The sequence below is a fragment of the Anarrhichthys ocellatus genome, unplaced genomic scaffold (assembly GCF_004355925.1).
Source record: "Anarrhichthys ocellatus isolate YVR2014 unplaced genomic scaffold, GSC_Weel_1.0 scaffold86, whole genome shotgun sequence".
Taxonomy (NCBI): Eukaryota; Metazoa; Chordata; class Actinopteri; order Perciformes; family Anarhichadidae; genus Anarrhichthys; species Anarrhichthys ocellatus.
In genome coordinates, this window is record NW_022280116.1 from 1,346,368 (window position 1) to 1,369,725 (window position 23,358).

The 23,358-nt window shown below is 39.4% G+C and overlaps 1 protein-coding gene across 5 annotated transcripts in view; it reads left to right on the forward strand.

Moving 5' to 3' along the window:
- Positions 1-20,953, forward strand: part of pcbp3 (poly(rC) binding protein 3) — a 65,300-nt gene extending 44,347 nt beyond the window's left edge. Inside the window, exons 1-12 of one of the 5 annotated variants that reach the window (XM_031875103.1) lie at positions 9-110; positions 3,939-3,962; positions 4,074-4,106; positions 4,246-4,362; positions 5,039-5,170; positions 7,874-8,002; positions 9,651-9,725; positions 12,792-12,833; positions 14,160-14,238; positions 15,316-15,368; positions 15,901-16,070; positions 16,992-20,953. In XM_031875103.1, the coding sequence (XP_031730963.1) occupies positions 36-110; positions 3,939-3,962; positions 4,074-4,106; positions 4,246-4,362; positions 5,039-5,170; positions 7,874-8,002; positions 9,651-9,725; positions 12,792-12,833; positions 14,160-14,238; positions 15,316-15,368; positions 15,901-16,070; positions 16,992-17,046 (984 nt within the window). In that variant the 5' untranslated portion in view covers positions 9-35 and the 3' untranslated portion in view covers positions 17,047-20,953. Of the gene's footprint in view, positions 1-8; positions 111-3,938; positions 3,963-4,073; positions 4,107-4,245; positions 4,363-5,038; positions 5,171-7,873; positions 8,003-9,650; positions 9,726-12,791; positions 12,834-14,159; positions 14,239-15,315; positions 15,369-15,900; positions 16,071-16,991 lie in introns of those variants that run through there. The other 4 variants (XM_031875106.1, XM_031875105.1, XM_031875107.1 and 1 more) reach the window with 4 other exon arrangements.
- The last annotated feature ends 2,405 nt before the right edge of the window (positions 20,954-23,358 follow it).

The following is a 23,358-nucleotide window of genomic DNA, read 5'->3' on the forward strand; positions in this document are numbered from 1 at the left end:
CCCCCCCCCCCCCCCCCCCCCCCCCCTCCCCAAGCATGGAGCCCACCAAAGTCCAGTCAGATGGTGGCCTCAATGTCACTCTTACCATCCGCCTCCTCATGCATGGAAAAGTAAGCAGGCACAGACATTTATGCTGGCTGTAGTAGAAGGGAAAGACATGTTGGCAATTTGTTTCTTCATTAAAGGGGCCTTAAAGTAATTTTTGACCTTTTAAAGCACACGTGTCAAACTCAAGGCCCGCGGGCCGAATCCGGCCCGCCACGTCATTTTATGTGGCCCGCGAATCCACCAGCAAAAAAAAAATAAATAAAAAAATTTAAGTTAGACTTGAAAATAAAAATATCCCCATGGTCGAAATTATGAGATAGAAAGTTGAAATTATGAGATAGCATGTTGTCTGTGACATTACAACAGGTGGACAGGAGAGGGAACAGCCCGTAAAGCGGTTTTCCAACAAGTGATTGAGTTGAAAAAGATCGACAAATAATCCCAAAATGTCCACGAAGAGAAAAATTGAAAAGAAGATGTAATTTAAGATGGGAAAGCGAATACATGTCTGTGCTTCAGGGAGAAAAAACGGGTCTGTCTTCTGTGTTATGATGCGTGTCGGTGATGAAGGATACAATTCACGTCGGCATTTTGACACCAAACACGGAGCTAAATTTAACCTCCAAGAAAAACATCAAATTGTCCAATAATTAAAAGGCAGACTGCAATCACAGCAGAATGTATTTACAAAAGCTACAGCCTAGTGCATGCTAAAGGTATGTGAGCAGGTGAGCTCCGATCAGATACAGACTTTTACAAATGTCAGTTTGTGAAGAAACACCATCGCAGACCGAGTTCAGGAACTAGCAGCTAATCTAACAACACAGCTAGCTAATACAGTCTTACAGTTACAACCGACCCTTTGAGGGAAACCATGATGCTGATGTGGCCGGGAGTGAAAATGAGTTTGACACCCCTGTTTTAAAGGAATACTTCAACCACAAAATAATTTGTTTTTACATTACTCTCCGCATGTTACCTTGAATTCTTTGATAAAACTTTTTGCATACCTTCACGGCGAAAGGAGAATAAAAAAAAAAAACAGAGAAGTCATGATGAATTGAAGTCAGTGGGGGCAAAATTTAACAGTAGCATCGTTACTTTAAGGGTCACCTCACCGCTTTTATACTTATGCTTGTCAAGAAGATTCCTACTCAAAATAACTTCATAACCCTGATAAGGTCATCAGCTGTTTATCTCTGCTTGGACTTTCTGATTCTGAACAGAGAACCTATGTTACAAGCTGACCACATGGAAGACATTTGCATTTACCAGGCAGGGAAGGTCTAATGAAAATATGATTGGTTGCATTATGGGAAGTATACGGACCCAGATGTTTTTGAAGCATGACCCACAGTAGAGACTAAAAGCCTCAGCTGCTGACCATTCTTTTCTAAATCTGTCGTTGAAGATTAGTATACTACACTAGCTCTGCTTTTCTGCAACAACAGCCCAGTAAACTAGTTGAACTCACAAATCCACTGCAGTTGTACATCCATTTTCACCCTGAAAGATCAATATGAAAGCTCATCTTATCTCCTTGGTGTATTGCTGCCGCTCCTCTCCCAGTCTCACCATGACAGGGGGTTCTGTGCAGCTTGCGACATCCAACTGGAAATAAAACATGACCTTTAGTGTTAAAGATGGAAGTGCAGAGCTTTGATGTTAGCTCTGCTGATCCCACAGCAGTTTGCACCTTCCTAAGCCTTATATAGCGTGACAGAATTGATACAGATGTTGGACTTGTTGCACCCTCATCTTCCCCGACCGTTGACGTTTCTCTGTATAAGAACATCGTGGTAGCTGGGCAGCAGCTGTCTTTTGTCTTTCAGTGCCACTGTCCAGCTCTCTGCACTAGCTTGACCTCACAACAGTTTATTGCGTTGGTACACGCACCGAGCCTCTGGGATGGGGACGGTTGATTAGAGCTCACAAGCAGAGACTCCACTTCCAGACTTTAAGAGTGACAGGCTTCTACCGACTCTGCTCAGTGTGTTCCTGTCTGTCTGCCCTTAGTGTTTTCAGGATTCCCAGGGCACAGAGTAAGTGGGCACCACCATCGATTTTTTGTTCAAGCACTTATGTGTACTGTGCTCTTCCTCCATTCTCTTCCCCTTCTACTCTTTGTGTGTGTGTGTGTTTGCCCCCGCTGGTTAAGATCATCATGCTCAGTTAACTTGGCCATTGCTTTCCTGTCCCTTCTGCAGTTAGGTGCTAACGCTGTGATTCACAAACTAAAAGTGGCAAGCAAGTTGCCTCAGTTATGTCTTCAGAGTTTATTAAAGGGTAATGAGGGAAATTGAATGAAAGTTTAAATGCCTTCGTCTTCAGGGAGGTCTTCTGGCCGCTAGGTAAATGGAAAACCCATGCTGCACATCTCCACTAAGTTGGCCTTGTTGGTGGGGTGTACGGCACAAGGACAGAATCTTCCCCTTGATTTTTGTGCTGATCAATCTGCAGCCCGATGATTCACCCTACTGCATGGCTGCTCATGCAGGAGCTCCAGACACCGGTGACCCAGTGACAGTTTGAATAACCCTGCATCAAGACAGACCCAGTCAGGCCCCAGAGATGTATAGTAAATGGTGTATGGGGGAGGACATTTGGCAGCATGACACTGGTGTGGCTCTTTTGCTCACTGCAGCAGAAGACTGCCATTTGGTTGGGCTGGGTGCGGTGTTAGAAAGCATTGTCAGCATGGTCTATATGGGCCAGTCTATAAGAGCTCTTTGCTTCACTGTATTGGTGGCGCAGGACATCTGAAAGACTTTGTGGTGGACACGCGTGTCCCTGAAGGTGGAGTATGTACTGTCCTGGATGTTTGTCTTCTAGACTTTGTATAAGCAGAAGTGGTGAGCGCAGGTTGTCAATGGTAAATGGACTTTTCTTGTCTTCCGACCACTCAAAGCACTTTAACAGTACATGTCATTCAACCATTCACAACCATTCATACACTGATTGCAGGGGCCACCTGCCCATCATAACTAACTAACATTCATACACCACAAGGTGGGGATCGAACCGCCGATCCTTTGATTGAGTGAGGACGACCCACTCTAATCCTGAGCCACACAGGGTCTCAGATCTGGGTGTGAGATTTCTCGAAGCATAAATTCAGTCGTAAAGATATGCATCTGATTCGATTTATTGTAGCTAAGAGTTGGTTGAACTGTAAGATGTGAGTGATGCATCATTGTGTAAGAGCTTGAATAGATCTATTGTAATAAAGTTGCGGAATGCATGGAAACAGACAACATGTCATTTGTTAATGATGGACAGTAACTTGCCATCATACAATATAATAAATCATGGATAATTAAATAGATGAATACATAAATTGTCGTGCAGTAAAGGTTTGAGTAAAAAGATAGAAAATGCTTGAATGAAGTACAAATTCCTAAAAGAATATTTTAGGGCAACAACAAAGTATTTTTACTATGTAACGTTTTATAATCCTTTGTGAATGTAAATAATTGCTTTAATTAAGTCAAGATGAAATAAAAAGGACTTTAAAACCCTTTTAGATCACAGCCACCTATTTGAAAATATATGAAAAGTAAAAAAAGAATTAAGATAATGTCATGTCATCCATCTATCAAACAATCTGCAATTTTTAGCAACAAGCTAAAGACTTGAGCCGCAACTGGCATGCAGCTTTAACGTCACAATGGATGTAACCCTGTGTTGAAGCTTATGGCCCTCTGCCTTTTGCTCAGTGTGCCACACCAAGCTCATGAAGAGTAATTACATGCAAATGGTAAGTGTGTCCCTCCACACCGCCATGCAGCTGTGAACCCTTTGCTTGTCCTTGTACTGTTTGCACCTTCTTCAATTAATCATTGTCTGAAAATCCATGTTTTACTCTCTTGTCTGTTGTTTTGTTATTGTAGGAGGTTGGAAGCATAATTGGAAAGGTATGACATTTTTATTAAATCACACATGTTTGTACTTGTGGAAATAAATGTATGAACCATGATTTTAATCATTAAAAAAAAAGTGATTTAATAAAATGTACTTTTTTACAGAAAGGGGAAACAGTAAAAAAGATGCGAGAAGAGGTGGGTTTCAGTCTAAACACAGTTTAAATAATTCAATAATGAATAGATTATTTAAATTTTGTATTTATTTATTCCGAGATTAAGGACTCGTGTCAATTGTATTGACCCCATTAACAGTATGTTTGCATTGTTTTTCCAGAGCGGAGCACGAATCAATATTTCTGAAGGCAACTGTCCAGAGAGGATTGTCACCATCACTGGACCAACAGACACCATCTTCAAGGCATTTGCTATGATTGCCTACAAATTCGAGGAGGTATGAGGAGAGTGTGACAGCAGTGTTTCTATATAAAGTGAAAAATGCAGGTCTAATGGGGGTTCAAGGCCTTTTGCCATCTTTATGTACACACAAGGTGTGCCTGGAATTTATTACTGTCATTTTTGACACAGGTGCTGTATCTCAATTTGAAAGAGCTGACACAAAGATCTGTTTATATCTTAAAGGACCACAACTTAGTTTATACAATGGTTATATTTTACACATGCAAAATAAATCTCCAGTTGTTAAATATATACAGTATACAGACTTTTCTGTATGGGTACATACATACAGCACATCTATATAAGGCGCATACTCCATCATGGTAGATATTTGTATCCCATGACTGAGGGAATTTAAATCAACTTTTTCCTCTGATCGTGTCTTTGATGTGACTCAATTACTTGATATACCGAAGCACTGTGACTGCAACTTGCAAGAGGAGACCCTCTGCTGTGTCCTTAGTGATGTGTGTAAAATCTGGTCTGCTGAAACAAGGCTTTCGTTATTTACTGACACAGACAGAGAGCAGTGCTCATTCACAAAGCAGAAAAGATATGAAAGAATGATTGAAACACACCTTTGAGACTGTGCACTGATTCATTGATTTGTTTGGGTCACATTGAGAAAAATTTCACCACTGCAAAATTAATTATACATTCTCTTTTTCCAGGATATAATCAATTCCATGAGCAACAGCCCAGCAACCAGCAAGCCCCCAGTCACCTTAAGGCTTGTGGTGCCGGCCAGTCAGTGTGGCTCCCTCATAGGTAAAGGAGGCTCCAAGATAAAAGAAATGAGAGAGGTATGGTATGAAATATTTTTTTATGGATAACCACAAATGCTACAGAGATAACAAAGTCAGGCCTTTTCTAGTTTTTGCCTTTTGTCTTTATGCAAGACAAGCCGAAAAAGTAGCGTAGCCAATTTTTTGGTCTGTCCCCTGGTATTCATTAGATTTTGTGAATTTATCTTCTCCATGAATACTTAAAGGGGAACTACCCCCATTTGCAAAACTCATACATGTTGGTCTAATGATCTTAGACAGGCCAAACACTCTCTGAAATCCTAAATCCAGAGTGCTAGAACTCAACTTGTGATGTCATGAAGTAAAGTGTGGAACTGCTCCATATAGGAGACAATGACAATAAATGAAGATGTTATAGATGACACAAAGTGCAGCCAGGGTAATGTTCTGAGAGTATGGGTACATTTTCTGTGTCAGAACTGTACACATCAATAGAATAAAGCTAATTTGTGTATAAAAAAGGAACCAAGCATTCAATGGACCCACACAATCAGTCTTCTATTCACTGTCTATGAAGCAGCTCCAGACTTAATACTTGATGACATCACAGGCTTGACACTTCTCTGGTTTTTGACCATGGAAAGATCATATTGTTGGAATTCATAATTTAGGAGGTGTTCCCCTTTTAATGGGAGGATGTATATAGAAATGTGTGAATTTTCTTTGTTGTTTTTATTTGATATGTTGGAATTTGATCATGTAATAGCTGCCTAAATTCTCACCTTGTTGCAGCAATAGTTTAATGAGCACAGGTGAAGACTTTTTATACTCAACTCATGATGGCAGCACATTGAATATTTTACATACTTTACGTTCACCCAATCAGCATAGACTCAACAACTATACTCTTTGGGAAATGGAAATGTAACTCATCCACTGTCAGTGACTTGAGGAGTGACAGAGCAAAGGTTACACGTTGTAGCATAGACAGAGTTCTCTAGCCATGTCATCCTATCTGACACAGGCGTTTTCCTCTAAGGGGGTCTACAAGCATGAGTAAGCAAAGTCAGATTATTATAGTTTGTGGAATTGAAGGGGCACAATACATCCTCGGAATTAATACTACTACATATACCAACCCTGTTTCCCATAAAATTACTTTACCATACAAATATACTGCATTCACAATGATGTTTCAAGGAAAACGTATTTTCACTCTGATTACGTTCTCAGTTTTACTTAAATATGTGACTACGGTTGTTAACTGAGGTTAGGTTAAGGCAAAAAAAGTATTTGGATAGGTAAAAAACATCATTGTTTTGGCCAAAATGACCATGTTCATTTTATTTTTGAAGCTACAAACTGGAATTTAAATAAGCGAACGGTATCTTTTGGTTTAACACAGGACATGAACAGTGGCCTCCTGGGTAAAAGCCCTGTGTTTGTTTGACCCATTCACCCATCCACCACCTCAACCTACCTTACGCAGACTATCATTAGAAACGTATTTGTGATACGTCAAAGACAAACGTAATCCGGTACAAAATACGTTTACTACCTCTGAAGGTTATTCACAATGCAGTTTCATCGTTCAGGAACGGAATTTTTTAAGAGACAAGGCTACACATACACATCTGACTCTAAGGCAGGGGTCTCAAACTCATTTCCACTCCGGGCCACATCAGCATCATGGTCGCCGACAAAGGGCCGGTTGTAAATGTAACTACTCGTAACATATTGTTAAATAACTCTCTTCATTTGATTATTGTTTATTCAAGTGTAAAAATATTGTACATGCAGTTATATAAATGTAAAAATATATTTAAGCACATTTCTGTTATTATAACTTAAATCCTTTTAATTTAGGGTTAAGAAACCCACATTACTGTATCAAATATCAAACTATTAAAGAAAATAGCAAAGACAAATATCAAACACAAGTTATTACAATAACCTTGTTCAAAGCTTAAAATCCTTTCAAGGGTGCGTTTGCACAATCTCACGTGAAGTATTTCATGTGTTTTAAAGCCACGTTTAAAGTGGTCTTCAATGTACTCACATTACATTTACATTTCAAGTGTACAGTAACCAGCCAAAGAGCTGCTTCTATGACTGTGTGTTTACGTATCTCATAATTTTGACTTTCTATCTCATCATTTTGACTTTCTAGCTCAGAATTATGACTTTCTATCATAGTTATGACTTTCTATCTCATAACTTCGACTATGGGGATATTTTTATTATCAAGTCCAACTTTCAATTTTTTTAAAATTTTTTTAACTTTTATTTTTTTAACTTTTATTTATTTTTTTGCTGGCGGATTCGCGGGCCACATACAATGACGTGGTGGGCCGGATTCGGCCCGCGGGCCGGGAGTTTGAGACCCCTGTTCTAAGGTCTACAACCATGCTAGTGGCTTTGGGTGGCTGCACTTAAACGCTATTGTCAGCATGCTAACATGCTCCGACTGACTACAGTTTAATAATTGTACCTGCACTGCCAACTAGTGATGGGAACATGTTATATCCACACCCTGTGCAGCAGTGGCTCAATGTGCCACTGTTGTAGTACAATGTTACAACACAGCTGGTTACAACAGTACCAGATCATACCCAGCTGTGTTATTGGATGTTGTCAGAGGTTCAAGAAAGTAACACTTTTCAATACTCGTATACACACCAAAATCATGAGCAACAGCCTGTGCAACTTAGAACTGAATCCTGTCAACATTGTCCCTCAAAGTCCCTTACTCTACTCCAGTCCACAGGGGCCCAGGTCCAGGTGGCAGGGGACATGCTGCCCAACTCCACAGAACGTGCAGTGACAATCTCTGGGACCCCAGAAGCCATCATCCAGTGTGTCAAACAAATCTGTGTGGTCATGCTGGAGGTACAGTATGTCAAGATTGAGCGATAATTTATTCAAGTGCTAATTTTTAGTAACAATGAAGTTGTTTATTCTTGAAGAACTTACAATTTCAGGCTACAAAAGCTGTGTCACATTTCTGGCGAGACATTCATGCACACATTTTCTCAGGAATCGATTGTTGAATGGAAATCAGTGTTTGTAATTTGAAAAAAGATAATATAAGACACAAATTAGGCTTTGTCTGGGTCAAAAACACCTGATTATTGTTGTCAATAACTGTCAACTTGACAAGCACTCTGCTTGCATAATTGAGGCCCTGAGAGTGTAATTTGTGTCTAGCCATGTACTTTCCAATTTGTAGCAGACTTGGATAGGTATTAGAAACTGGAGAATTATTTGTGGTGTAACTGCTTTGTAAATACATAGCAAAATTGTCTCATTACAGTTTAGAGGAAGCAATTTGTATTTACCACTTGACCATTTTTGCGTATAACCATCCAGGTGAACTGACAGAAATACCCAAGCCTATTTCTGTAACATTAGGAACACACTTCTTGTTTCTTCATATTGTATTTAAAGCACATACCTAAGTGGACAGTCCTCCCTCCACAGCACAGCAGCTACAGAGGAAATCTAATTAAGCCCTCTCCACTGTCTCGAACAGCCCTGTTGCTGCAGCTCAGCATGAATCTATAGCTCTGTGTCATTATAATAAGTTTGCAAATGGAACTTCCCTGACTGAAATCACCTCCCCGCTGTCTTGGGAAAAAAAAGATAAAAGATAAAATAGCGTGGTGGTGAAGGCTCATTTTATCTGTCGTCATCAGGTTTCACACGTACCCGATTTTGTTGAATCCTCCATGAATAGACTCCTAATACCTCTGAGCCCCATGACTCATTTTTTTGGTTTTCACCAACAACAATTCAATTTTCAAAAGCTGCCAGAAAATAAAAACATTTCTCACAGTAAGAGCACAAAGTTATCAAGATGCAATATTATCTCAGACGGATTTTTTCTGCAGTTTCTCTGATGAAATGTGATCGAGAGCATGAATACATGTAAATTACCAAGTGAATGAATGCTTTTCCTGTATTTAACACGAAGAAGTATTGAAAAAATCATGTTTTTTTACAATCTATACCCTGCTCCATATACATACAATTGTACAAACTACGTCAAAACACAAGAGTACTACAGTATTTTAAAGAAACAGTTCAACATTTTGGGAAATATGCTTATTAGATTCCTTGCTGAGCGTTGGATGACGGGATCAATACCATCGTCATATCTGTTCATTTGAATGAAGCGCCAGCCAGTAGTCAGTTAGTGTAGCTTAGCATAAATACTGTTACTTTCTCCAAAGGTAACAAAATCTGCCTACCAACACCACCTCTTACGTTTTTTTATACGTATTAAACACACAAGATATGACATGCTACATTGTGAGCTTTGGTTGTGCTGGTAGGTGGATTGTTTTATGCTATGCTAAGCTAAGATATTAAGCATACATACTTGAAAGTGGTTTGGATCGTGTCATCTAATTTTCATACATTTTTAGAATCAGTACATTTCCCAAAAATGCTGAACGAGCATTTATCTTTTTTTCAAAATAAAGTAGAAACATGCTGACTCTAACTCTGCCTCTCGTCTCTCTTCCCTTTCTCTTAGTCTCCACCAAAAGGTGCCACCATCCCTTATCGCCCAAAGCCCGCCTCCACACCAGTCATTTTTTCTGGTGGCCAGGTAAGAGTTGACGTAGCTCTAGCTTGTTAGTTTGTGCCCACAGCCAACGTGAGATTTTCACTGCAGCGTCAGCCTCTGCTTGTTCCTGCGAGCCTTTCTACTTTTCATGTGCAAAAATGCCTGCCACCACAACCCAACATGAGGCTGTCCTCTCTGGAACACATCACAGCATTGGTTATATGTTCAAACACTAAAATGGCCAGTGTTCGCATTTTCCTGACAAACAACCTCTTGCAGTCGTGCAAATAGGTTTGTGCACTGTCAGCAGCAAAGGCAGAAGTAGCGTGACATTGTTAAACTGCTTCAAAAAGTCAAGCTTGGTTTGATGTGTGTACAATACATGTGACTTTGGTACCAGAGTATGCAGTTCCAACACAGTCTCACTCCCAACTTTTCTAATACCAACGGTTGGTCAGTGCCCCACAGAGTCTGATACCGATGCACAGAGTCACCCCTTAGCGTCCGTATGAGACACAATGCGTTTTCCTCTAACTCCGATGTAAACCCACCCTTGTCATTATTAGCGGCTGAATTCAACTAATGTAGTATAAATAGCGAGATAGTCCACACAGGACGTGTAGACAGATAGGTCAAACAAATGCAGAGCTTTCCTCCAGGACACGGCTTTTTGTGTCCCATGTGAAGGTAAAAGTGAATGTGAGCCCAGTCACATGAGTTGTTAGTGTCGTTTGTTACATGACTCACTTTAGTCGGCAGTCACGTGACTTGGTTGTGACGTTAGTCAGTCAAGTTAATGCCAACCGTGCTCTTTTCCTTAACCTAACCAAGTGATTTTGTTGCCTCAACCTGAAATTCCTGAGAATACGGAAGTTTATTTGAAAAGACACCATGCACACAAGTGGAAACTGACACACCCTGCCCTGCCCTGTCCAAAACTGACGCTAGAGGGGTACCGAGAGCGTCATAGTTTGAAGTTTGGGGCCACTAACCAAGCGTTGGTATTTGACAAGTCGGGAGTAAGAATGTGTTGGCAGTTCATGTGCTGTTTCCTACCTTAGTTGCAGATCTGGGCTGAAAGCGGTTGGTTGCATTTGAAAATGTAGCCAATTTGAGAGAAACCTCACATACTTGTGACAATTTGGTGGTTTTACCTTTGCCTGGAACTCATACCCAGTGGATGTTTAATGCAACATAAGACAAAATTGTTGGTGACTTTGAGGTCATTTTTGAGTTGATTTTGTTTGAATTCACAACATGTTTACTGCGGCTGTAGTGGGCCATCATGATTTGATGTGCTGGGCTATCCAGTGCAGACTCGTAGCCGACATATTGTCTTTAAGAAGCTGAAGCTGGCTCTAGTCTTGAAGCTAAACCATCAACCATGTCATGCTAGCTTGTTGGGAAATTGCCTGAGTAACGCTCCAAAGTTAGGCTACGTTTTGGTGAAGTAAAACTGGCTTGTGCCCTTATGAAGGGGTCCCTTGACCTTTCACCTCAAGATATGAGAATGAAAATGGGTTCTATGGGTACCCATGAGTCCCCCCTTTACAGACATTCCCACACTATTTGAATATTTCTGCATACAGGGGTCCCTAATCAGTCTTGGAATTACACAAATTGCATATGACTGACAAGCTAAGTTTCTTTGGATTCAATGAGGCCAAATATATTCATGTGTGATAATGTCCCCAGAGTAGCCATTTGACATAGTGAAACCATTTTCAAAACTTGATTCACTGTATAAAATGACCTGTTGTGACCTCTAGGTTAATCTCACCCTTATGAAACTTTACAACCAAGAACAAGAGACCTTTGGCATTCAGAAAAAGTACATTGACAAAAAGTCGGTTTCTGAGCAGTTTCAAGTGCTCGCCATCCAATCGGCAAAAATGTGATACTTCCAAATGTCAAAAGTTTTTGATGAAAATTAAAAACTTTTTCTATGGACTTCCTCAAGGTATTGGTGTCTCAATGTGTGTCTTAATCCATTCTCGAGATGTATAAAATTGTTAAATTTAGCACCACATCTATGAAACAAATGGTATCAATCTAAAAATTGCTGCAAAACATTATAAGACATAATAGAGCATGATAATGGCCATCATTACGTCCAATATAATGTTCTACACCCTTTTACACTTTCACGATTCATTTTAATTAATTACTTAATTTCTATTTCTGATTCATGACTAGAACCACTTGACACACCCTGCTGAGCATCTCAAATGAATCTTCTGGTTCCCATATTTCAGATGATGCGGCTTATACTGATGACCTGCCAGCTCCTCTTAAAGATCCCCTTTCCCCTCCTAAAAAAGACAAAAATGAGTCTATGTGGGTCTCTTACAGTTGAGCGACGCCTGGTGTCTTGACCAGTTGGGATGAGAACATGTTGACTGCATATTGGGTTGATGTCACCGCTTTGAATGTGGTCGAAATGAGTATGGCTAAGAAGATCAGTCACTGTAATATATCTTACTGTTTTTGAAGATCATAATATATTTGCAATCAAAACATTTGTATGGTCCTTTGAGCTAAAAGTGTAAAGAGGGTTTGTATATAGCTGATAATGAACAAGCTGACTTGGTTTTCTGTGTGATTTGCTAGCCCAGTATCATAGCAGGATGTGAAATAACACAGAAATACAAACTATGTGTTTTGTGTATTTAATTACAAACTGTCAAATATTTTTTTTTCGCTCCGCACAAAAACAATGCAAATAGAAAGTCAATTATTTTTGCATCGACGTGACCATGCAATGGTCAGATTTAGTGATGTAGTATTTAATATCCAGAAAGACCACTTATAGATGGTGCGAAGGTAGGTGGACAGTTCCAACCCGTTCCAATCAGAATCAGAATTCTGATTCCAACAAACACAGGACTTTCAACTAGAGACCAGTGATATACAACGTGTGTCCAAAGGTTTTGTTGCTTAAGAAATCGTGCCGAGCGACACGAAATAAACGGACAATTTGTGTCCCTGTACACAAAACCGATGGATTGCATTTTCTGACGAGTTCACAAACTGTTTTGGATTTTCTCCCCTTCTTATTGTAAATGAGATGCTAAAACCTGCTATCTGTTGTGTTTTTCATCTCCTCAGGCCTACACAATTCAGGGACAATATGCCATACCACATCCAGATGTGAGTTCTTGGTCTCTTTTTTATTCAGTCAAGAATTCTACCTGTATCTTAATCATGTATGATAAAAAAATAGTTGCAGACATCTTATTACATGGACACACGAGCTCTTTGAAGTTATTTAGAGGCTCGTCGTAAATCTTGGCCTCCTAAATCCCTGTCCTTGTGGTTTAAAGTGGCAGTGTGTAGCATTTTTGAGGATCTATTAGCATAAATTAAATTTAACATTCATAACTGTGTTCTCATTAGTGTATAATCACCCAAAATTAAGAATAGTTGGTTTTTCGTTAGCTTAGAGAGCTCCATATCTACCGCTCCATATCTACATAGGGAGCGGGTCCTCTTCACAGAGTATGCCGTGTTGCACCGCCATGTTTCTACAGTAGCCAAGAACCGACAAGCACTGGCTCCAGAGAGATCCTTTTCCATTTTTATGTTAACCGTTGTACTACGACGAGTCTTGATAAGGGAGGAGTGAGCAGAGGGTTATTCAGTTGGTTGCAATCTGCAACCAAACCACTAGATGCCACCAAATCCTACACACTGTCCCTTTAAGTGCGAACTACAGCTCAACTACCGGAAGGAACTCTTACCAGTGGTTGATAACTAAACGTTGACTGTTGGGGATAACAATAAAGACAAAGACAATAATGGCAGTTTTGATATAGACACCCCTTTAATTCCACTGGACCATATAGTGTCCATTAATAATCTGCCTTCATCTGTCCTTGTCGTAAGAGCATCTCAAGAGCTACTGTGTGTCACATACACTAATTCAAAGATGGGCAGTGATTGATGCCACTGGAGGTGGTGGTTGACGGTACAATCACTCAAGTACAGGCTTGACACCCTCTTCCACCCTCATTAAAACTCCTCTTAAAAGGAGAAGAAGGCTTGAAAGCATCCGTCTTCCCCCATTCTTGATGGAAATTATCCACAGCAGGGGATGGACGTCCTGGGGGGGAGCGGCTTCTATGACAGGCATGTAAAAAAAGCTAAGGTTTTTAGTTCGGAGTAAGTGCCAGCTAGAAGGACACATGGTAATTGAGGAGGCAAATGGAAATCAATTCATCGATTCATATAAAAATGACAAGGAATTTGGCAGAAAAGGAATAATAATTAAATTACCAAGCAATTTACAACTCTATGACAGACAATCACCCTTCTCTCTGTATCTCTTTTTCTCTTACTTTTTTGTCCTCCACCACCCTGTGTCATGGCCTCCTTCTCCTCACCGTTTCTTCACTGTAGTTTTGGTTTGCCTCATTTCTTGGTGTGACCTGTGTAACAGTAACCTCTTAGTTCTACTTTCCCTCCTAACCCCTTCAGCAGTTGACCAAGCTCCACCAGTTGGCTATGCAGCAAACCCCCTTTACCCCTCTCGGACAGACCACCCCTGCTTTCCCTGGTACGTACCCAGAAGGCCCTTTAGACATTTCCTTCTCTTTGCATCCAGAGAAACATTTTTCTCTTTCCCTACCTTCCACCTTATCTCTCTTTTGGCACAGCATGACTTGACCCCTGTGGTTTCTCTCCTTCTTTGATTTTTTCATGTACTGTATATATTTTTCTCCTGGCTCTGTCTGAAATGCCGGTGAAATGCATTTTTAAAAAAAGCACTGGGCTTCACTTTAAAACAATGAATTCATAATTGTGTTATCACTTGGAAACAGGATCGTTCCTCCAACACATATTTAGCTTTCTTAACTTTCCATTACAGATGAAAACCTCCCATGAAATAGGTTTGCCACATTGTACTGTAATAATAACCCACTGAATCTATTTTTATATGGACCTTGGTACATATATTATTCTTTCTGTATCATGTTCTGCATTTGAACTTGTAAAAAAAACAACTGAAGATCTCAATAATAAATATGTTTGAATCTTTTTCTACCACTTTCATCTAAACGGATGTGTGTTACTCTTATCCATGGATTTATTGATTGAATCAAAACAAGTTCTTTAAAACAATGCCCTTAAATGCATTTGAAGTGACTTTTCTCACATCAAATCACACACACAAACACGAGCAATTTAATAAAGAGAAGTGGTGTGAAAATAAAGTAAGACAAATATTTAATTTAGTAATAAATAAGGTTGTATATTTAAAAGAACAGTTCGATAGTTTGGGAAAATATGCTCAGTCATTATCTTGACAAGAGTAAAAATACCACTCTAATGCTAGATTCAACAGCCAGTTAGCTTAGCTTAGCAAAAAAGACTAGTAACAGTAGGAAATCAGCTATCGTGGCTAGCCTGGCTAGCTGTAAAATCTGCCTACCAACACTTTTAAAGCTGAGAGTTAGCTGACAACATTGTCACCAACCATCACAATGAGAGTGGTACCAATCTTCTTATCCAATTCTTGGCAAAGAAGCGAATAAGCCCATTTCCCAAAATATAAAAAATAGTCCTTCGAAAGGTTAAAGGGACTTTTTAAAGTCAAATCTCCTTTTTCTTATCCCATTGCTCCCCAATTCAGGTTTGGATGCCAGTCCACCAGCCAGCACCCATGAACTCACCATTCCCAATGATGTGAGTAATGCCTTCTTGAGGCAGCTGTCTGATGGATAGCCGTTTTTTTTCAAATTTCTGTACTTTTCAAATGATGTCTTTTATTTAGCATGTCATATACATTTAGGTGATGTTGACATGATTGGTCATTGTGCAAAAAGATTGTAATATATGTCACAGTGTAGTACCTCAAATCATTCAGTCTTTTGTCACAGAGAAGACGGATTGCAAATGTACTGTGAGATAATCCTGTTTCAAATGTATTTGAATGTTATTAGCACAAATGACTTATAACAAAACAAAAAATAATCCTGCAAATTTCAGTTCCTAATGTTTACACAGCAGAATAACCCCTATCAGCTGATCCATTGCTATCATTAATCAAACTTAATTTCCTGTATGATGGTATTTAAATGAAACCCTGGCCATTTCATTACCCATTAAACTTCCTTTTAGATGTCAATTGTATAACTCTAGGTCTTGAGCATGTATGTATTAAGACAATACGGACGTTTCCTTGCATCACGTCCAAAGACTTCTGCTTTCCCCTCAGCTAATAGGCTGCATCATTGGACGCCAGGGAACCAAAATAAATGAGATTCGACAGATGTCTGGAGCGCAGATCAAAATTGCGAATGCCATGGAGGGCTCGTCAGAGCGCCAGATCACCATCACAGGGACTCCTGCTAATATCAGCCTAGCCCAGTATCTCATCAATGCCAGGTAACCTTTCCACTCCAACTGCTGGCCTCCAGCACAATCTAAAGGATAAAAACAACATCTGAGGGACCATGCTCATATCAAAGATCCGAGTAAACCGCTATAGGAAAAGAAAAAGAAATAGCTTGCTAGTTTAGTGTTGACATTCATGACACTGATACTTTGATAAGTTGCCATAAAAAGCACGATATCTGTCAGGTTTTGACAAGTGACAGATAAGGTCATGAATAATGCGGCTATTCAGGTTATGTTCTTGGTTTTTCCTTTCTACTTTTGTTCCGTAACTCCACCCAAGTGTAGACATTAAGTTTCAGCACACTCTTTGCAAGTAAGTGGCTCATGGGAGAAATGCCAACTACTGAGACAAAGCTGTGTCTTTGGACAGAACCTGCAGATTAGTAAACTGAATGTTCAATAAGTAAATCATCAAATGCTCAGTGCCAACTTCAGTTTGGAAGGTTCATGGGCAAAATATTCATGACAAATCCTAATATAACAGATGATCTTTTTGTAAATACACACAAGCTACTTATGTTATTAAATTAAAAAACAACTAACTGTGAGACAACATCTGTTGAGCCGTGTACAAGACAAGATATTCAGATGTATAGATACTGCACATACCAGTAAAATACTGAGGAACATATTTTGCATTTACATTCTTTTGCCGTGCTCCACAACAACCTTTTCCCTATCTATCCGCTGAAACCAGTAATTCATTATCAACAGAGAAAATAAGTGTTATCCACAACTCAACTGATGTCCACAGGCTACCTACACCTCAAAGGCAAACATTATCAGCGTCAGAGCAGGATAACCCACATACTGATACTCAACTTCATTTCTTTGACTTCTTAAGGGAATTTCAGAAAACAGTCCGCTGAGAAACTAATGGCTATTGCTTTCCCACAATTTCAATGGCAGGTTCAGGGACGTGGCTGCCATGTGGAATGACCCCTCATCCATGACTACATCCTGAAGTCACCCCCAAATCTGCTTCACAATTAACCTCTTTGTGTTATCCCATGGAACTTCCCCTCGACTCCCTTGGTTTTGCAAAACACTTTAGCATTAGCCTGTTGGAGACCTACAGTAAAAAACACTGGGATTTGTTTTAAATGGATTGTAGCCAGTGTGTCGTTAAGAATAATTTGCCATTTTGGGATGTTCAGTTATTATTATTGTTATCTTTGCTTAGGTTTAAATAAGAAGATCAATACCACGCTCATGTCTGTTAGCTAAATATGAAGCTGGATCTAGCTTGGCTTAGCTGGCTGGAAAAAGCTAGCCTGGCTCTATCCTATCTATCTAAAGATCACTAATTAACATAATTGCCTGGCAACCTCACTTGGACATCAAGGCTCCAGGAAGTCACTGTAGTTTGGCACATAACGCTCCTGTGCAAACCTTAACATTTCATTTTTACACTTCAGCGTTTGAATGAAATAAAGGTTCTCTATACAGTTTTCAGAACATTAAATATAGCAGATAACTGAGCTTCTCCGTGCTTTGTTGACATAGTCTGGCCGTCCGCGCATTCCTTTTAGGAAATGCTATTTCATGTGAGCGTGCCTAGTGGCTACCTCATGGCTGCCGCTCTGCACTGTGCTCATAGGACGGTTATAGCTGATAACGTTGTCCCGACCAACAACATTGTTGCAGAAGCGCACCGGCCACCCTCCGGATACCACTGTTAGCTCTGTAAACACTGTTGCCGTTGATTGTACTATTAGCGCTGTTGGCACTCTTAGCTTAGTTTGTTTTTTACCTTTAAAAACAAACATAACGTGATGTATTAGCGAGTTGTAAAAGGTGCTAGAATGCAGATTCTGCCACCATAAGAAAAAGCCACGCTGGCTAGCTGTCTACCCCTATTTCCAGGTTTTAAGCCATGCTTAGCTAAGCTAACCATCGCTTGGCTTTAGCGTACAGACATACGAGTGGTATTCTCATCTTACTGTAAGAAAAGGGACTAAGCGCATTTCCCAAAATGTCAAATTATTCCTTTTAGTAGACTCTTTATTTAGCATGCATCATGTCAATAATAATATTGTATTTCTTTCTGTCATTACTATATTAGATCCATTTCCCTATTTAGTCGAATTTATGTCATTGTCCGGAAAGAGTAAAATTTATAAAAAATGTAAAATGAACAAAAAAGCTAAGAAAAAAAAGACAAAAAACATAACTGCCACTTGAGCAATGTTGTTAGAAAGAAATAGGTTGTGATGCCTCTGTCAGGGAATGCAGCAATTTCTACAAATCTCATGACACCACCATTCTTTTCTATCCACTGCATGGCTTCATGAAGGTGGTTAGTGTTGCATAGTTATGTTACCATATTTTTTTAGAAGCTTTATGGGAAAAGGTACAATGAAAAATATGGTATCAAATCTGTGCTCGAGTTTTTGCTGGCACCAGTTTTTTGTTTTGTTTTCCACAAAGCCAGCCATAGCAGCATAACTTTCACTTTCAAGCGAAAGTTTCTTCTTTCACAGCTGTTTCATTTTCTCTGTCTGCCTCCCCACCTTCCCCCCCCCCCCCCTCCTCCACCTTCCCTGAACTGTTCTAGGCTGACGTCTGAAGTCACTGGAATGGGCACACTCTAATTTCTACCCATCTTCCCTCAGTGCATCACATGACCCTTTGAGTGAATGGCATTGCACCTAGTATATTTATTTATCTGTATTTTATTGTCCTGATATTTAAGTGATTGATGATTTCTCGTATTTACTGTAAACATGTGTATCTGCACTGTTGCTAGGATGCCTCACTCCTCTGTCCTTGATGTTTCTGTTACTGAAAGGTCGCCTTACTTTTCTGACACTCTAGTACCTTTCATGGTATCTCACGCACTGCGCCGCTTCGTTTTACCTCATGTTTTAACACGTCACTGCACTTTTCTTTCTTGCACTGGAGGCAGCCGAAAATAAATACAATGTAAACCTAAAGAATACTATAGCAATTCAAACCAAGCTTGTCTCTCATGCACCCCACATTCTATTCAATATATTAACACAATATATTGACACATATTTATTCCATATTCACAAAACTACCATACCATTGTCAATGCATAACTGAACAAAAAAGGTAAAGTTAAAGTTGCCTGATGTCTGAGTTTTACACTATAGATTTATCTGCATGACACACTACTGCACTTCCAAATTATTTCAAAATCAAACAGGTGGAAAGGAAGACTGAATGGTGAAAGGGAATGGAACATGATCTGGATGTGTCACACTGACTCCAATTTAAAATGACCTCATGGGTACAGGCCAAAAAACATCCACTGTAATGCACAAATATCCGTCTTTCCGAGTTTCCTATGAGACCTGACGAAAAGGTTGGGTGGACAAATGAAAATAGGCAAAAAACTTTACAGTGAAGAGTGAAATCTAAGTGCATGCTACAAATAAACCCTACTGTATTCACCTATACGGCACAAACATAATGTAATCATGTTATTCGTGCTGCCATCTATGTATGAGAGTCATGGGCTGGTTTGGTAAGCAACAAGCAAGCGTTTCTGGTTTGCATGTATGAAACATTAGAGAAATATTTTCAATACATATGTACCTACAATGAATCAATTGTTACATCAGCCAATCAATGTACATACAGTCAAGGCTTACATATACATTTATGACTCTTAATGAATACAGTATCTCCTTGGTTACACCACGCTGCATATCTGTTTCAGCTGTTGGATTTTGTTACTAACACACACACACCCAACCTGTGTCCATGTTCAAACTAAAGCTGAATGTATTTCAAAATCTCTTTCAACTGCTGTCAATTACATGTTGAAACAAATTTAAAGGTTTCATTTTAAATCAGGCTACCTACCTTTGTGCAGTAGCATATGAGGCAGAATGATTATTAATTTCTGTGATGTAAGACAACAAATATAAACAAAGACCTTTCTGTATGTTCTGCAAAGAATGAATGGCCTCATTGGTATCTGCAGCTCTCATTGCAAAATGTAGGCTATAAGATAAAATAATGATATCTATATCTATCACTTCATAGTCAAACTGGACACTCCTGCAAGTAATATGATGTCAATCTCATGACTGCGTTTCATGGATGGCAGGTTAGCTTCTATTTATAAGCCACCGTATTATAATATAATTATACATTTTACTCCCAAAGCCTGGATATGCATTACTCCGATGATAACTATAGAAATTATGTTTGGAGAATATGATTTGCGTCATTGCAGTTTAGGCTCAGGTACTTTTGAGAATCGATAATACATCGGTTTCGAGTCAGTAATATATTGATGTTGTTGAAACTCGGCTGCTTTACATTTACACATTGCTTCACATTTACATTACGAATGTAAATCTGTAGCTCTGCATCCACATGTGTTTCAGATGGAAACTGAGGAATAGCTAACTGAGGGCTACCTGGTTTTTAATGTTTAATTTACAAATGTCCTATCATCTGCAGAACCTCATCATTAAAGTAGTTTAACTTTTTTCTGTAAAGTTCACATTAATGGTTGTGTGCGTAGATTCAAGGTGCCTGCTGGTTGTGTGCAGACAGGGCAGCCATGATGCAGTTATGTTACTTTACAGTAGGACACATTTGCAAACGTCTAAGTTGCCTTTTTGATTTTCATGAGTTTCATAATCATGGCATCGCTCATGTGCTCATCATTCTACAATGCGGTGTTGGTCAAACACGTCTTGCTGTGTTGCTTTTGTCATTTTACATTTTGTCATGTGCTAGAGCAGCAAAAAATAAAGGCTATAGCGTTATATGATGCTGTTTGAGGAAATGTGTTTGATCATGTTTAGGTTTAATCATTTGCTTCTTGAAGGACCGTATTTGATTTATTATTTATTGAGGTTGATTATGAAAATGTTTTGTAAAAAGAAGAGAATAAAGTTTGTGTTTTTCTTCCCATGACTTGCATTTGTCATCATTTTTCCAGTTTTTACTTCTTGTGAATTAAATGATTACATTACATTTATTGAGAGATACAGCAAATTACAATAAGCACATTCAAAAGGGTACAACCCTAAAATGTGCAAGTATTATATAAGCACATCCACTTTATCAAATATGCTGATCTACTCAAGTGCTACATTTAGAGACAGTAGTAGATTGAGGAGTTTTGTGTGTGTGTTTGTTGGATATTTGCCTTCATTATTTCCAAAGCTAATCTTTAGGCCCCTTGTATTATGAAGTAAGTTACAGACTACATTTTAATACTGAATGTGTTGTAAGTTTCAGCTTCAAGTATCACTGGATTGATTGGATTGATATTTGGATCTGACTCCTTTGAAGTTAGACCCACAGGACCACCGAATTGGAGATACCAAACAATCTGTCCAGACAGTGTTTTCTCCTCAGAATTAAATATGACGTATCAGACGCAGTACATCCTGGTATTTGTGGCAAACTGTATTTGATATACTGTGTATTAGGACATACTAGATATTTTTCTGGCATATTAATTGAATGGAGGTATGGTTATTGGAACACACATGCATTTTTTTCCTAAACACTGATCAGTTCAGTGGTTTAGTAAAGGTTTATATAACACAAATGAGCTTTTATGTTGGTGGTTTGTGAGTTGACCAACAAATCCACTGAAAGAGGAGATGATGGTTTCCACAACTATGCACTACTACATGCATGTGAGATGAAATAAACCCAAGTAAGTGTGCAACAAAGTAAAGCACATGATGACGCTCAAAAGGCTGTGTGATTAATTACAGCGAGCAAAATATCATTATAATGTACAATAGTAGCCAGTTTGGCTTTCAGTGTTCAATAGATCTGTTCTGTTATGAGACACTTTGCCCAACAACACATGTACCCATTTGAAAACATGACAACAATTGTAATGGGTACTCGCATGCATGCATACGCAGACACACACACACAGAGTTATGTTTGAGTTACATTGACTTACATTCATTTTCCTGGAGACTTAACCAAACCATAACCTCTACCAACCCTTATCCTAACATTAAACCAAGTCTTCACCCTAAAATGTAATGTTATGGGGACGTGCATTTTGGAACGCGACTCCACACAATGCGACTGTGAAAATAGATTAATGTCCCCACAGCAAGAGTAAAACACGCTACACACACGGCAGAATACCATGGCGGTTAAAATATTTAATACAACAACGATACTGGTCAAATACAGGCCAGCTGAACATTTACCCAGCCAGCGAAGGACATAAAGTACAGAGTAAAAGAATAAATGTAAGACTTTGGAATTAAAAGGTATTGACAGAACCTGCTTTTAGAAATTCCATCATGGAAACAGGGGAAACTTGTCAGAAAAGGCTCTACCCCCAAAAGACTTATTGTTGAACGGCGTAAGTCCCCCTCCACCTAACAATGTGTTGTGCTTATACTTCACTGTGTAGTTTGACCTTCATTGTGCAGAATGATGCACAGTGTTTGACACCGGAAGGCTGTTTTCACATTCCTCTGCTGAAGCTTGAAAGTTCCTCCGTGCTCACCTTAAATCTCAGTTTACATTTTGATTACAATCGGAAGTCAATCCTTGTCCAATATGTAATGTAAACCAATCTCCAGTGCACATACGCTGAGAATGGATTATGCTATGATGGAGAAGATGAGCTTTTGAAAAACGAGTTAATTGAACTTTTTGGGAGGATTAGCCAATAACTGAAAAAATACATAGAAGTAGTAGTATTTTTACATGTCTTAACATGTCTGGAGAGGGGCCTTTTAATAACCTGTATCAAAACGAATTGGCGCGCAAACAACAACATGGACATCTGTCTATGGTCTGCATGCCGCTGGTTTATCAAGGCAATGAGTATTTGAGACACACAGCCTTTTGAAGTATAGTGACGACGCTATAGCGCTGGCTAACGCCGTCATGCTTACATGCTAACTGCTAGCAGGAGGAACAGACAGGCGTGGCTGTTTACTTCCCCGGCAACAACCAGTGTGACAAGAATATACATCAGAAACCGCAAGTTTGACTCTAAATTGAGTCAATGACGTTATGTTGAACTAATACCAACCTCAAAAATGTGTACTTGTGCGATGAAACTCATGCCAATCCCTAGCTACTAGCTATCTTATTCAATTTTACTGGTGTTAAATTGCTAGGTCAGATAGAATAACAGTGTTCCGTACACGTTCTGCCCTTCAGTGCACACTAGTGAGCACTCCTTATTTTCCATTGGACAGTCTCCTCCGCCTGTGTACGGATGATCAAAAGGCTCGGTACAGGCGACCAATGGTGTTTTCCGTACAGAGCACATAACAATATTTTCAACGGAAAT